General features: G+C 43.1%; 2 protein-coding genes across 6 annotated transcripts in view; one reads left to right on the top strand and one right to left on the bottom strand.

Annotated features, from left to right (window-relative positions):
- The window catches only part of arhgef49 (Rho guanine nucleotide exchange factor 49), a 69,073-nt gene extending 58,827 nt beyond the window's left edge, over positions 1-10,246 (top strand). For all 5 annotated transcript variants that reach the window (XM_004568960.2, XM_012924043.2, XM_004568961.2 and 2 more), the window contains exons 5-8: positions 1,273-1,483; positions 3,450-4,039; positions 6,739-6,884; positions 7,208-10,246. In XM_004568960.2, the coding sequence (XP_004569017.1) occupies positions 1,273-1,483; positions 3,450-4,039; positions 6,739-6,884; positions 7,208-8,036 (1,776 nt within the window). In that variant the 3' untranslated portion in view covers positions 8,037-10,246. The remainder of the gene's footprint in view (positions 1-1,272; positions 1,484-3,449; positions 4,040-6,738; positions 6,885-7,207) is intronic.
- A 106-nt stretch (positions 10,247-10,352) lies between these two features.
- Positions 10,353-13,750, bottom strand: tsn (translin). Its single transcript, XM_004568959.4, has 6 exons — positions 13,553-13,750; positions 12,696-12,789; positions 12,514-12,610; positions 12,132-12,247; positions 11,966-12,045; positions 10,353-11,659 (listed from the first exon to the last, which is right to left on the bottom strand). Exons 1-6 carry the CDS (start codon positions 13,739-13,741, stop codon positions 11,429-11,431), a joined length of 807 nt encoding a protein of 268 aa, XP_004569016.1. The 5' UTR covers positions 13,742-13,750; the 3' UTR covers positions 10,353-11,428.
- Between the last annotated feature and the right edge of the window lie 1,701 nt (positions 13,751-15,451).

The raw sequence follows: 15,451 nt of genomic DNA, 5'->3' as shown, positions 1-15,451 counted from the left end.
CGCAGTGTGCAGAAACGCGCTGATCTATTGGTATTCATCGGTGACTGGGACAAGCAAGGGGACTGCGACACGCACACATGCACATCCCTCACATATACTGATGCAGAGGTATTTGCTGAGAACAAGCATGCAGCGGTCTGTCTTCCTGCTACAGCTCAGCGACTGAGGATGCAGTAAAAGAAAAAAAAAAGGAGGATTAAGCACCCCTCCAGCAGTGAGCTGCTGCTGGTAACTGAGCGCTCCATTCCTGCTCTCTGCGTGCCTCCTCTCTCTCTCTGCTGGCTGGCTGGCTGCAGCTTGACACCAGGCTCAGCTGCAGCTAGCATCATGCTCCTCTCTGCATCTGCAGACCAGAACAGAAGAGCCGGACTGACATGGAGTCATACCTCGCTTGCATGTTGCAGCAGCTGTTAGGTAGCTTAGACAACAGATGTCGAGGTGCGTTTGCTTCTTTCTTGCCTTCTTTTATTTTAAATTAACAGCCTCTGCATTTACCAGACAAACGGGTGTTATTAGATAATTTAGTAGAATATGAATTATTCTCCTTCATTTTATCCAATAGCTGCGAGCTGTGTGAAGCGATGGAAGTCTTGCACCTTTCAGTCATATTTAGTTGCTCTATTCGTGTCTACGGTTAGGAAGATAATGGGCAATTTAAAGCCATTATATGGATGTTATAGGGGATGCTGACGATGCCTTTGGGGTGATGAGGAAGATGCTATAGGTATGACCTTTGAACTTTATATCTCAGGTTGATTCTCAGGGGCTTGAGAGACCCTAAAAGAATTTCAGAGATCACTCGAGGAGTGTTTGTCCATGCTGAATGCTGCAGTGTTTGGGGAATTCCTTGCTTTAACCTCTAAAGAATTTGTCATCTGGAGGATATCTCTCATCTTCAAGGCTGGGTGGTTTGAAGTTGCGATAAGAGCAGAATTTTCAAAGCGTGGCCTCGCTGAATTTACAGCCTTTTTACGAGACTTGGAAGACGATTAGTGCTGCGACTGACTGTGAAATTTGGATTCTTGTCAGTGCTACAAGCCGGGATCAGAGCGATAACCAAAATTTGTTATGTAATGATGTCATGCCAGTGAAGATGGTGACACTGTGCATGGTAACTGCTCTCACAGGCACACACACGCAGAAACACGCAAGCTGGAATTTCAGTCTTGTTGTCATTGCCTCCTTTAGTACCTCAGAGAGCTTTGCCCTCTTTCACCTGTTGCTATAGCAACACGACCGTTTGATTGACACACGTGTCTTTCCAACTGGCAGCACGCTAGTCTGGGCTGCAGGCGCTCCAGCTCGGACGCAGCCTATGAGCTGGCTGAGACGGTGAGAGCGCAGCGTGAGTGCCGCCTGCGACCCCACTACAGTGACCCCATGCCGGCCGACGCCTCCAAGCGCAAGCAGCTGGAGATGAAGATTGCCGCCGCCGCTCGACTCCACGGCCACCGTCGAGATCGCGATAGAGACAGAGACAGTGGTAAGTGCATAACAGGTGTGCCACATCGTGTTCCTTCTTCTTCTTCTTTAAGTGTGTAATCTGCTGAGGTTTTAGTTAAATTAAATGGAGCTACTTTGGATAAAGAAAATCCCACAAATAAGGACGACTTCAACAAAAAATTCAGTGTCACTGCAGCTGAAACGACACAGACTGGTGAACTTCCATCAAAGGATGTCCATGCGTCAAATCTGGTTGGAAGTGTTTGGGTTGTAACAAAAATGCAACTATTAAGAATATGTGTGTGTTGCTCAAATATCTACCTCAGCAAACAGGAGCCACACACTAATCAACGTGATGCTTCCTTCATCCTTGAATCCAACTTTCCAGCCAACATCACTAAGGTCATTTTTAATGAATGTCACCAAAATAGAGATTCTTCACAACTGGTAAAACACTTACATTTATTGCCTCTACTTTGCTTCCACACAAATATTTCCAAGCTCGAGTCGAATGACCCTAATGAATAAAATAAAACATAACTCAGGGGGCAGGTAGCTATTTAACATGTAGGCTGCTGGAAGCCTACATGTCAGTAAAGCTTTCTGGATTCTGTATCACTTTGACTTTTAAGAGATATAATACCTTTGACATTAAAATCTTGTCCATGTTCTGTGTTTTTGAAATGATTTTTAGAAATCATGTACATCTCAACTGCTGTGGGTTGTTGAGTGTAACTGCACAATGGCAGGTAACATTATCTTATGATTAGTTAGAAAACTGGCAACAGCACTTTAAATTTGGGGAAAAGGGCCTCTCAACTTTTTTTTAAAGCTATGTAGGTAACCTTACAGTGTGAATGAACTTCAGTATATTGTAGCCACTTTTCTCAGCTTTGATTTTGTACCAAAAGTTATAAAGAATACTGCTGATTGGTGTATTTTGGGGTTATTAGAGACGTACCTGCAATCAGAGCCTGTGATGTCCACTACAGCTGTCTCTGTCAGGGTACCTGGATCCTTGACCCAGTGTTGTCAATTTGGACCTTTTGCTATTGTTTCGTTTCCCTGTGCCTGTTTCCTGTTTTATTCTTTTAGTCTTTTGTCCTGTGCGTTGTGTTTAGTTCTACTTCCTCTGTGTCATTAGTTAGATTTATTCCAGATGTTTTCTCACCTGTTTCAACTCTTCCTTATTATCCAGTCTATTTAAGCCCTCAGTTTCTCTCAGTTATTTGCCATCTCATTGACGACTCCTCATGTGTAAACTCAGTTGATTTCAGTGACAGTCGCCTACAAAGCTGGATGGTTTGTATTTAGGCCTATTTCCTGTCTGCTAGCATGGAGCAGGTGGGGTTCATCCATCTACAAAGAGGTGATTGAGATGTTTTGGCTTTGTTTTTGGGGGACTTTCAGGTCATCTATCTTTGTATACAGTCTCAACATATAAACATTGCACATATTCCTATGGTGTATGGCACTGACCCCATCACTGTGTGATGGGATTTGACTTGATGCTTCCTTCCTGTGAACAAATGCCAGCACCTTTACAGAACTCTTTGTCCTCATTACACCTCTGACCTCACCATGAGGTGAATCCAAATAAATTGTGAATGAGCCTCCAGCTGAGCCTGGCATTTGACATCCCATCCCATTTTTCTTTTTTTAAAAAAGAAAAAAAGGCTTTTAAGAAATACATTTGTTCTGTTTTTACATCCCTTATGCAACTTGGAGTCTTGCTTGTCACTGAACATTATGGCCGTTGGACCCTGTCCTCAAGTCCTCCCACCAAACACACACACACAAACTACCCGCTTATGTTCCCTGTCAGTTGAAGACCCATTACACTAGTGCTGGGCAAAGGAAGTCCATCAATACGACATATGTTAATGATGACCTTGCTGGCCTTTTCCCAGAAACCTGCGTTTATTTGATTGACAAAAACTGGAGGGTAAATCCATAAACATTCTGATTGCTAATGAATCTGATCATCCTCACATCCCTCTCCCCAGCACCCGCAGCAATTCGTGGTCGCTCAGAGCCTCCCGGTGAGGAGCGCCAGGCAGTCTTGGGCGTGACTCGAACCGGACAACACCGCTGGAGCACCATCAGCAGCCTGAGTGCAGACAGCGGAGTGGTGGGCCTCAGCGATGAGCGCGACGAAGAGGACAACGAGCCTCGCCGTTACCGCAGAAGCCGGGGAGCCGACGTGGAACGAGTGGACAGCGGCATCGGGCCGGGTCTGTCCCGCACCTGGAAGAGACCGTCGGCCTCTCTGAGAGCCTGGGAGGCCCAGAGACCGTGTCCGGACTGTGGACTGAGGGACGGGGCCTCGAAAGAACGGGGAGAGCGCATGTGCGAACGTTGCTCCAAGCTGCGCATTGAACGCAAGGAAGCCATCCTGGAGTTTCTGAACACGGAGTCGAGCTACGGCGAGGACCTGCGCATCATCAAAGAGGAGTTTTACTGCCCCATGCAGAGTGCCGGGCTGCTGACCGCTGAGCAGCTCGCCGTGGTGTTCAGCAACGTTCAGGAGTTGATAGATGTCAATGAACGCTTCACCGAACACCTGCAGGACAGCATCGATCAGGCCTTTGACCAGGTGACCCACACTCTCTGTCTCTCAACACACATAAATACCAGCTGTGCATGAGCAAAGTTGGCATCTTCTGGCTCACAAACGGATTTCAACATCTCCTGTTGTTGCATAATTCACCTTAAGGGTCACACTTATAATGTCATTAAATGCCATTGTTTCTTTTTTTAACTGTTACTGAGTCCAAATTCAGATATATGTAGAAGTACACTTTAGAGATTCAGTACAAACATCAGAACCACAAGTTTAAGCACACGCATTTACATGTATACACTCAAAGCAATTGCAGGTAAAAATGTTTGTTTCTCTCACAGCGACGACGAAAACAAGGTCACTTATTGTCAAGTAGAGGAGAGGAACCATTAATCATGCTCTCAAGAATATGCTTACATTAACAATGAGTGACTGTATGCTGTTTGTGTAGTGATGATAGTGCCTGCAGTAAAGTATCACCAATTCTGGACATCGTCTCAGCTATACAGAGCACTTTAGTCTTCTTTTTACTTATTTTGGCTTAACACATAACAAATCAGTGGTTAGCATTAAAGCTAAGGAGCGTTAGTGCTACTGATAACTGTAAACATTTGCCTCTTCAACAGCTTATCCCAGTTGACATTGGGCGAGAGGTTGGGTACACCATGGGCACTCTAACAAAGAGTGAAAAATAATCGTTCAGACTCGCATCTAAACCCTGCTGCTGATTTAGAATCACCGGTTAACCTGGCACACGTGTCTCTGCACTGTTTACCCTTTGGCTGGTCCAATCTTCCTGTGAGCCAAATATAACTACACTAACAAGTCAGTAACATTAGTTAGCTGACAGCCCAGCTCACTGGCTGCAGCAGCAAGAGGGAGAAAAGATGAAGGGAATTACAATTTACTTGCAAAAATATAATGAAACTAAAAAGTGTGTGTGTTTATCAGAAAGTCAGCAGTGTGGAGCATGCATGGGTGGCTGGAGAGCAAATAATAAAATAAACCTGAAGCACACACTGTGGCTGTGCTGGTCCGAGCCTGGGAGTCACATGGTCACTGCAGGAGGGAGGGAGCTTTTACAGCCCAGCTCACTGGGCCCAGGTGTTGCTCTTGGAGCTTATTACCCTCCTATTAGTGTCTGCATAACACAGTACAACAAAACAGAGACACCTAGTGCCTCATCAACAAGTTTGACAGCAATGATGTCACCAACGTCTGTTTTATAAATCAGAGTTAGTTGAAGTTAATTCAGTTAACTTATCATCCCTCTGCATTCTGTCCTTATATAGTACAACGCAAGGTAGATGGACTGATATTTATACAGCACTGTTGTGCTTCTACTGAGATCTCAAAGCACTACACTCGCACATACAATTTAATTATACACACACACACACACACAAATACTCCAGTCGATGCATCAGGGGAAATTTGAAGTTCATTGTCTTGCCAGGTAAGCTTTAAGTATAGAAGTCAGGGATCAAACTGCTAACCTTCTGAGCAGGTCAGAAAGATCCTGAGCCAGCTTTAGCCAGTGGTGAGAGTTAAACAGTGAAGAGTGCAGGAGTCCATCCAGGAGATGTGTCTGAAACAAAAGTACAAGCTTTGTTGCTACAGCCCTGTTTACAAATTGTTTAGAAAAAAAGTAATTCCAGACTCATAAAGCACTTTGTAACACAGGGTTTTGAAAAATGCTCCATAAATAAAGTTCTTATTACTAAAATAAGTTTCTTTAAGGTCAAGCATTAAGATCATTCTACTTATCTTTAAAGAAAGAAATTTTCTTAAAAGAAATTTAAAGAAGGAGAGCCAACAGCCTTCTTAAAAAATGTCAGCCACCTTGAATTTCAAATGACTAAAGGTCTAAAGCAGGGGTGTCAAACTCAAATACACAGTGGGCCAAAATTCAAAACTGGAACATTAATATTTATTGGAAAAAAAAAATCTTCCTCCAGATTTAAGAATGAATCTTTTCTTATGGACTCAAACAAGTTTTGCTGAAAAACTGAATATGGAGCAAGCTAAGCTTAATACTAAACAATATATATATTAGCTGTATAATACCAGTAGGCCAGCTCTAATAATAATTTGGTATGGCTTCGCGAGCCAAATGTAATTAGGCTGCGGGCCAAATTTGGCCCGCGGGCCAGAGTTTGACACCTATGGTCTAAAGAGTCATCAGAAAACGGTATATGTGCCACTTTTGGTACTTTTATTACTTATTTATTTTGTTTGTGCGTATTCTGAAATATCAGCTGATCATTTCTTTCTTTCAGACACATAAGACATGAACAAAATCCCTGACATTTGTTATGTGTAGGTAGTCATTTACATATTTATGCTGTTCAAGCACATGCGCCACAAACAGGGAAGTTGCAAAGCGTCTTCTGTTGGAAGAACTCTAAATATCAACGCTCATATCACAGTTGAAGGGTGTCTCTCCTAGCTCTGTTTCATTTCTGCTTCTCTCAGTGAGACGCATGAGTCTTAAAATGCTCTCTGTATGATACTGTACTTAGTTACCATTTGTTTCAAGTTTACCTTAAAACAGCTGGTATATCTGGGACTAATAATTTTTGGGAGTATTACTGTCACTCCCTGATAACTGCTATGCTCACTAATTAGTACCCTTGTGTGAAGTGATGAGGCGAGAGCCAAGCATAAAGTCTGCACGTACCACTTTGGACAATGACTTTTAAGGCCGTTGCTTTCCTGTGGTTTGATTTCAGGGAGATGAAGATCTGCTGACAGTGTACATAGGAGAGATCTTTCTGGAGTTTGTCAACATGCTGCCCGCCTTTCAGACCTACTGTCTGCAGCAGTCCACCTCAGTCAACATGCTGAATACACTGGAGAAAGAAAAAGAGCTGCTAAGGTACACACAAAGTACAAGGACTGGTCTTCCTGTGGCTCTGTGTGATGGCAAAATTGCTGTGGGAGCTTTCTCTTGTTCCTGCCACGGCTGTGCTGTGTAATTCTTAATGGAAAGGACAGCGAGTTATCACTTATTCAGAAGATGTTCTATTTCAAGAGCAGAGCTGCAATGATTCATATTTTTAGACAGAACTGCAGCTCACCCATGACTCAGGCTGTCTTATGATTCCATTAATCAAGTTTTTAAGAGTTTCCCCAAAGACATACACAGACTGTAAGAATGTCTCCGTTCTCATCGTCCTCTTGTCTCACTTCTCTCTTTAGAATCTTCCTGGATGTTTCTCAGAATGACAACACAGCCCTGCGTCGTATGAACCTGCGCTCCTTCCTTATGGCGCCCCTCCAGCGCGTGACCAAGTACCCGCTTTTGTTGAGCCGCATCATTAAGGTCACTCCCGAGTGCCACCCCGACTACGCGCGTCTCCGTGAGGCCAAGAGTCGGGTCGAGTCCCACCTGGAGCACATCAACATGAAGACCAAGCAGGAGGGCAACGGGGTCACCTGGTCCCTGCGCTCGTTCCGCCGCGACAGCCGCAAGAACCGGGAGGTCATCAACATCGAGATGCGAGAGGTGTCGATGAAGACGGTGGGGTGGGCGAGGGAAAACACGCGATTTGTCATGGAGGGGCCGCTCCAGCTGTCCCAGCCGGCGGACGGTCAGTGGGTGAAGAAGGGCAGCAAGGCTCTCAAGTTCCAGAACGTCCAGAGCCTGCTGATGGTGAGGACGCAGCGGACGGTTGAGGGACTGTGCGCCGACCTGGTGGCTCGGGGGGATCAGATGGAAAGCGGCGGAGAGAGCATTCGGGACGGAGTGCTGGTTCTGATCAAGGACAAGAGCAGCGGGAAGTTCACAGTGCTGAGAGAGCCCATCCGACTGGGGAACTGCGTGGTGTCGACAGATCCTGACTGCGAGGACACATTCGAGGTGCTTGACATCCGGCGGGAGTCTTTCGTTTTCCGCGCCTCTGACAAATCTCGCACCCAGCAGTGGTTCCACCAGATTAAGAGGTACGCTCGGGACTTGGGCACCTGGAGGAAAAGACGTAACGCTTTGCCCAACATCATGATCAACACGAACCAAACGCGGTCCTGAGACTAACCACCACTCACCTTTGTTACACTGTAAATAACCTCCTACTGCAAAAATCAGCCGACAACAGGAAGCATTTCCGAGTGACTCCGCTGTCATAACTCATTAGAATTCAATAACAATAAATAAAAAGGGAAGAGAGAAAAAATCTCAGACTCTCATGAGGGCAAGAAAACGACGAAGCACTTTGTTTTTGTTACGAAGCTGTAAGTGCGCCATACTGTCATAAAATATTATGTATGTAGATTTAATTTGAAACTGTTACATTACAAGAGCAAAGTCAGATTGTTGGACGACCAAATGAATAACAAAGAAAAAAACTTGGGTCGATCTCGTCGGCCTTGATTGTAAAGACTGTAAAGACTCTCGGAGAAGCAGAGCTGTGTTTTTCAGTAAGTAACGTGTGTCTGTTGAACAGCATGACTGAACATGACCGACTGCAACGGGAAAAATTGTAACATCTTTGTTTTTTTAGTTTCTTTTCTGTTTTTTAATACAACACAGTGTGACGTAAGAACATTTCTCAAGGCAGAAATGTCGTCCACATCTTTTTGTTCGGTGGTTTTCGTTTGTCGTCACCGCCCTATTGTGTCCGTGTGCCGCCCTCTACTGTACATTGGCGGTAGGGCAATCTTTCACTGCCAGATAAGCAGTGGAGTAGAGCCTCTCAAAACGGGCTGTACAGACCTGTACGCGTCACCGTCTTTCAGTGAGAACTCACGTAACAGCAATAATCTCTGCCAGTTTCAAAGTAAGTAGCTACTGTATATGCATTTCGTTTTCCTGAGGTTTTCCTTTTGGCGTTCAGGTGTTAATCCTGCTTTACTGTGTCGTTGGGTTTTATGTGGCACATTTAACTGGAGTCTGATTGGTCGGTGGGCACGACTAAAGCTTTCCCTAATGCTAAGGACGCCTCTGTTACGGTCATTATATTTAAGTGCCATGAAAGCAGTTTGTGAAGAGTCTCGTCAGTCCTCTTTCTTGGAACATCCTGTCAAACCGGGTGACGTCAAACACTACCTGTGTGTTAAGTGCAGAGTTTTTCCAACCTCAGCTTCAGGACCTCATGTGGAGACCACCACTGGCCTCTGCACAGTTGTAATAATGTAATAACAGAGAATCAACAACCAGTTTTTTGTATTATTGAATGATTTGCTGGTTGTTTCTTCAACCAATCATTTGGTCTGGCATCAGTAACTCCTAAGAGTCTTCTTAGGAGACTCACTATATTCAGATTTTAAGAATATCACTTTTCAGTAAACAAACCACTTAGAATCACTGACTTTCTGTTAATAGACTATCTATTATGACTTTAATACTTTAACTGATTCAGTTATGCCACCATTTCTTGTCCATCCCACCCTCTGTGTAGCTGTGAGAGACCAAAAAAAAGGTTCTGTTGTGAAACTCTGGCGTTAAGGTTGAAAAAGCCTGCTACCTTGACGACAAACGCCTCAAAGAAAAAGCATCCAAACCATCTCGTCGTGACGCAGTTTCAGCTGTGTTATGTGACTTAGCGATGAGCTGTTGTGCCTTGGTACTTGATCACTGTTAAATGAAAACTGACTGAAGTATTTGCAATCCGTCATAGTAGCATTAACCTCTGAAATAGACTCGTCTGCTCTCCGTCACTTGACCGAGATTCATTTACAGGCAATATAATTATTCCTTCGACAGTCCCTGACTGCTGATGTGATCGACTGATCCTCTGTGTCTTCTTCTAATTTGTGTTTTTACTACTCATGGTGTGTTTTGTTTTTTTATTATTTAAGAGAGCTTTATTTTGTTTGATGCACTTTATTATTATGATTCAGTAATAGTATATTCTCCAGTGTAACCGCTGGTAAAAACTCTGTTACACAGTCATTACTGTTGACCATACTTGATGTAAAAGAGGGACTCTGGTCGACCGAAGCAGATTCCAGCACTTTGAAACTATAAAGTCGACCCAGTCATCGAAACCAAAACCACCAGATAAGACCAATGCTGTTATGTTATGAAGTAGCACGATCACTGTGTTTTGGAGGGCAGGGCTGCTCAGCTCCACACCGATACGCCTGTACTGTTGGAGGACGCAGTTTCAGATTTAAAAAGAAAAAACTAAACCTGCAGTTTCATTAAAGTTTCTTTTCCTCATTTGTGTATGAAAGACCTGACGTTTTATTTCCTCAGTGTAATATATTGTGCATTATATTAAAAGATTTTAAACACAACCTTTATTGTTGTTGTTTTTTCCTGTATAAAGTCTTTTATAACGTAGATGTGTGTACTCAGAATCATTCGCATCATCTTTAGGATTTCAAAGACAACAACACACACTGAACAATTGAGATCAATTTATTTGAAACAAAATCACAATATAGAAGGAAAACAGTGATTTTTTTTTCCATATAAAAACACCATTCAGCAACATTAAAGTATCGAAGCAAACTGAAGCATGGACGCCCACAACAGAAACAAACCTTCAAGATGTTTCTCTCCATGAAAAACAAATGGACACACTGTACTACACACAGAGACGTTGGCACTGCGCTGCAAGGGTTTCTTACTGTATGAAAACAAAGAACATACCTGACTCATCACAGTAGCTTTATGTCATATGAAGTGCATCTTTGTCTTTTCTTTGGCTCGTCCTCTCCCAGAGCCTCGTTTATAAATGCTACTGATGGAAATCCAAAACCTTCTGAGTTCAAACACTTTAAAAATGTATGAATCGGTTGTTACTCTCTTTATGGATTTTAGATTTAATATCTCAAGTTTGAGTGGACCATCTTCTTTATAAATGAGGCTCCTAGATATTTTTTGTTTGTTTTTTTTAAACAATAAAGTCAGAGTCCTAAGAAACACCGGGCATCAAATGCTGGTAAACAACACAAATACTTGTTTCTTTTTTCTTTGTAAACACATAAAAACAATGACAGAATAAATGAGCCTGGCTGGAGCGCTTCACTCTGAGCCATCTTAAACAATTAAGCATCAATACACTGTAAAGAAATAATAAAAATTTGACTGTTGCGAAAGAGAGTGAACAGCTGCAAAACCAGCTCAGTTTAACAGGGATCAGAAGACTGAGAACGTGTTTCCAAAACCAGCAACAAATCAAACCGTTGATAGTAAATCATCTGATGGGGGGCGTCGCCGCCTCTGCCATCCTTTCCGACAGACTGCCATCCACCTGACGCACGTCTCACACATGCATTCGCACAGATATACGCCGATAAGCACGCACACACACAGTCTGTCTTCGGTTGCTGGGGCCTCAGGCAGATCCCTGGCTCTCATGTTCCAGGTGGTGTAAAGTCTCCAATCTGCAGCAGCCATGGAGAGTTCCCAGCTTGGGGGCGGGGCAGCCACCACGCCCTCCTTCTCCCACTGCCAATCGCACCCTCGCCGCTCTACTTCTCACCAGCGGCCTCGGGCTCCTTGGCCAGACCGCGGATTGACAAGTCATAAACTACCTCTTCGATTTTCTTCACGTCGTACTTGAGGCCGTCGTAGCGCTTCCTCAGAGGGTCGTTCTTCAGGTTGAGCAGGCGGAAGCCCGAGTCCAGCTCGTTGATGAAGTTGGAGATGCGCAGGGGCCGGTTGTAGTCTCCTGCTGTGACGCTGTTTACCGCCAAGCGTGACTGGATCGACAAACAGCATGGTGAGTTAAGGTCAACTTATACACAACAAATCATTGTTTACAACATTTTGGAAATAATCTTACCACCAGATTTAAGGACAGAAATTACTGCAATAATATCTTTCTTCCCCAAAACACACACCTGAATGCTCCAGACCTGCAAACTGGCAAAACTTCTGCTTTTATAGAGGAGCTCAAACTTGCTGATGATCAATCAATCAAGTGCTTGTCCTCATGATTCCTAGAATGTATTTAATATATAGAACATGACTGCATGTAGCAACATAACAATTAACAGTAAACTCACCAGTTCACTTGCCATGATCAGGACGCCTGCCAGGTAGTCCTCTACATCGAGGTGGAAGCCTTTCTCTCGCACCACTTCGACTACAAGGTGGAGAGAGAGGAGGAAGCAAAGATTAGCCGACTTTCTCCAGTGAGACTTCGACTTTATGACATTAAGTGGTACCTACTCCCGAGTATCTGTGCCACTTCTTCCCGCTTTACAAGAGTTTCGCTCTCCAGGTAGACAACAAACGCTGCTAAGAAGGCCAGACGCTGCAGGACAAAACGCCAGTGTTCATGGAACCTAAAGAGAGAAGAAGAAAGCCGAGAAACAAAGATAAAAACACTTGATTTCTTAAGGATATCCTGCTCACAGTGAGTCCTGTTTCTTTAGGGAGCCAGAGGCACATAAATTAAAAATACTTAATAATAAAACAAGACAGTTAAAAACACATCAGCAAAATTTTGCGAGTTTTGGTTTCATGAACAAAATAACAAACATTCAAAAACTCATTAGCGTTGCATAATCATGGCGATAACTGTAATTGTTGAGAAGAAAGTCATTCCTACCTATAATACTGCTCCATAGGAAATTTTGTTTTGAGTTCAGCAATTTGTGTCCTGACTGTGCAGAACAGCTCCCGCGCCTTCGCACATTTGCTGGGAACTAAAAGGGAGAAAAGAGAAGATTATCATACCAGAGGTTCAAAAATCATTTTATCCAAGTATCTACAGCTCCACGGGTCACTCACTTTCTTTGAATCCACTTGGTTGGTGGACACTCTGTAGTACTGTTAGTATTTCCCTGGCGGTCTGTTCCAAGGTTTGAACCACCTTACGAATATCCTGTGAAAAGAGGGAATGAAGAACAACAAAGCGTTTAAAGCTTCTACTAAAGTCCGAATAAAATCAATATACCTTTGCCACTTTGAATACCTAAGATGCTTACAACCTGTGCATCACCCTTGCAAACAAAAAGGAGCTCAGACCAGATCCCTATTATAATCTCAGCCCCACCTTGAACTCATCTGTCACTCCTACCGGACACCTCGCCTGTGTCTGGCTGTCTTCATACATGTCCTACACCACCCTCATATACTTCTCTGCCATTCCTGACGGTGCCACAGTTCCTCTTTATCACATGCTTTCTCTGTATCCACAAAGACTTTCTCTGTACTTCACCAGTACATTCATATTTTCTACATTATTAATGGGCAATGTTATTTTTTGTCTATTTTACCCGGGTATATTTTTCAATGGTTTAAAATCTGTCTTAGGGCGATACAGCCACAACCAATCAGCAATATTCGGAATTAAAGCTATCCCGCATTAAATTCACTAATTTTTAAATTAACTTTGGTTGGGGGAAAACGCTTTACAAGCGTGGTAAAAACACTGGAGCTTGATGATATTTAGATTTCAGTAAAAGTGATATTTATTGCGAACTGTTATCGACCTGAATTAAATTTATTAGCTGATGCAGCTAAACCATAATGTCCCATTTACCAGGGTTAAATATTTTCATTAAACGTTTAACGACAAGTCTTCGGCTCTGGTTAGCTGCTAGCTAGCAGTCTCTGTGAGCTAACGCTGTGCTGTTCGTGCTTACCTCTCTGATGTCCTGGTCTGCGCTCAGGAAGCCCTGGATGTAACTGAACATCTCGGTGACAGACATTTCTCTTCTGAATCCAGCCGTAAGCTTGATACCGAAAATGAACCTTCCGCAGCTATTCAACACATCAACGTGCACGAGAACGGTCAATCTCCGCCTCCAGCTGGCGCCTGGTGATGATGTCATCAATGCATAAATCAGAGCCTTCTTCTTCTTCTTCTTCTTCTGTATAGGGTTTACTGGCGGTTGGCAAACAGCAAAATGGTGCAGTACCGCCACCAACTGGTGTGGAGTGTGGACAGAAATGACAAAAATAATAAAAATAATAAAAAAAAATTCAAAGCCTCTCGAACAAATGGGTCTGCCTTAAAAACCAAAATACAGCCCGATAACTTTCACTTACAGAGGTCGTGCGAAACAAATCAATCAAGTCCAACTTCACGTCCATATCGTCCAGCTTTTTGAACTGTTGTCTCCTTTCAATATCATACCTCTGACAATTCAAGAAAACATGTTCTATTGTTTCCCGTTCCCTACTGCAGTCACTCCCCTGTACAGTGTTTACCTATTAAAAACAATGTGCTATTTAAACCTGTGTGTCCGAATCTCAGTCGAGATATAATCGTCTCCTCTCTCCTGTTTCCGCCTGTACTTCTCATTTCCCCCACCTTCCTTTGGATCTTATAAAACCATCGCCCTATCCTCTCTTCCTCCCATTGCTTCTGCCACCTTTCCTTCATTTTGTATCGTATTTTACTCTTGAGCTCTGTCCTACTCACACTAATAACCATATCTACCAAATCTGTGTGCCGGCGTCATCGTGCATTTTTCTGTTTTAAAAGTAGAAGACAGATGGTTTTTTTTTAAATATATAGATTAATAATTGTTCATTGCTTATTTCATTACTTCAGTGTATGCTGTGGTTGCTTAAATTTAAACAGCTTGTTATTACAAAAAAACCAAAAAATGAAAGTGATATTTTTACCTAATAAATCCAGGTGTGCACTTACAGGCAACCCTTATTAAATGTAAGGGAAGCTAAAGGTAGTATGGGGATATATGGGGGAGCCTAAAAAATGTTTTGTCTACAGTTAGGAAATTTGACCCTTCTTTGACCTCAGTGGGTCCACCTGGAAGACAGACTCACTGCATTACCTTATCCTTCCTGTTGACGGCGCCAAACCAGCACTTTTGCTACTGTTGCCTTTGCGTGCTGCTCGTTAACGCAGCCTTACCAGCCCCAGGTGCATCGTTCATTACGTGCGAGAGTTTGGATTTTCATCACTAATAAATACATACACTGCTAAAAATATAGATATACCCACCCGTCTTAAAAACTATGAGTTAAAAACGTCTTTAGCTCAACGCTCTTAAAATGAAAAACAAAACAAAAATACTGGAGTAGTAGTTTAAATCACAATTACGTCAGAATATTTATCCCCATTTTTATGGTTATAATTTTGATTTCGTATTTTAAACTACAGTACACTGCAAAACTCTCGAGCCACCCGCAGTTTCTTTATATCTTACTTGCAAGGTGTCAGACTTTTTAAGTTGTCTTGAGGCATAGCTCTCCAGGCTTTCTTAGGGTGAGCTTGGTCCTTGCACCGGACCATTTTCTGAGGCTTGTTTGGTCTTAAAAAAAAAAATCATACTGACCTATGCATTATTCAAGGATTTAAAAAGTCACCTAACTCAAGGCACTTTGAATCTATGATAAACTGCACAAGTGGAATACAAAAGAAGAAGTGGAAGAAGTAGACAGACTTAAAAACTATCTACAGCAGATGAACAGTATCTGAAAGTCATGTCTTTAGGAAATAGGGGAGGAAAATTCAGCACAGCTCTGAAACTGGAGCTGAGAGATGCATCTGACCCTTCAACTGATCCACTAGT

The sequence above is a fragment of the Maylandia zebra genome, linkage group LG16, assembly GCF_041146795.1.
Source record: "Maylandia zebra isolate NMK-2024a linkage group LG16, Mzebra_GT3a, whole genome shotgun sequence".
Classification (NCBI taxonomy): Eukaryota; Metazoa; Chordata; class Actinopteri; order Cichliformes; family Cichlidae; genus Maylandia; species Maylandia zebra.
The sequence above is the reverse complement of the archived record's forward strand: the minus strand, read 5'-3'. Positions and strand labels throughout refer to the sequence as shown.

Bases quoted from the DNA above. Each gene is read 5' to 3' on its own strand.
- tsn (XM_004568959.4), bottom strand. From the start codon at position 13,741: ATGACATCATCACCAGGCGCCAGCTGGAGGCGGAGATTGACCGTTCTC. The intron at 12,790-13,552 runs GTAAGCACGAAC...CTCTTTTCACAG, and splicing joins CAGACCAGGACATCAGAGAG to GATATTCGTAAGGTGGTTCA. The intron at 12,046-12,131 runs GTAGGTACCACT...TCCACCTTGTAG, and splicing joins AGTGGCACAGATACTCGGGA to TCGAAGTGGTGCGAGAGAAA.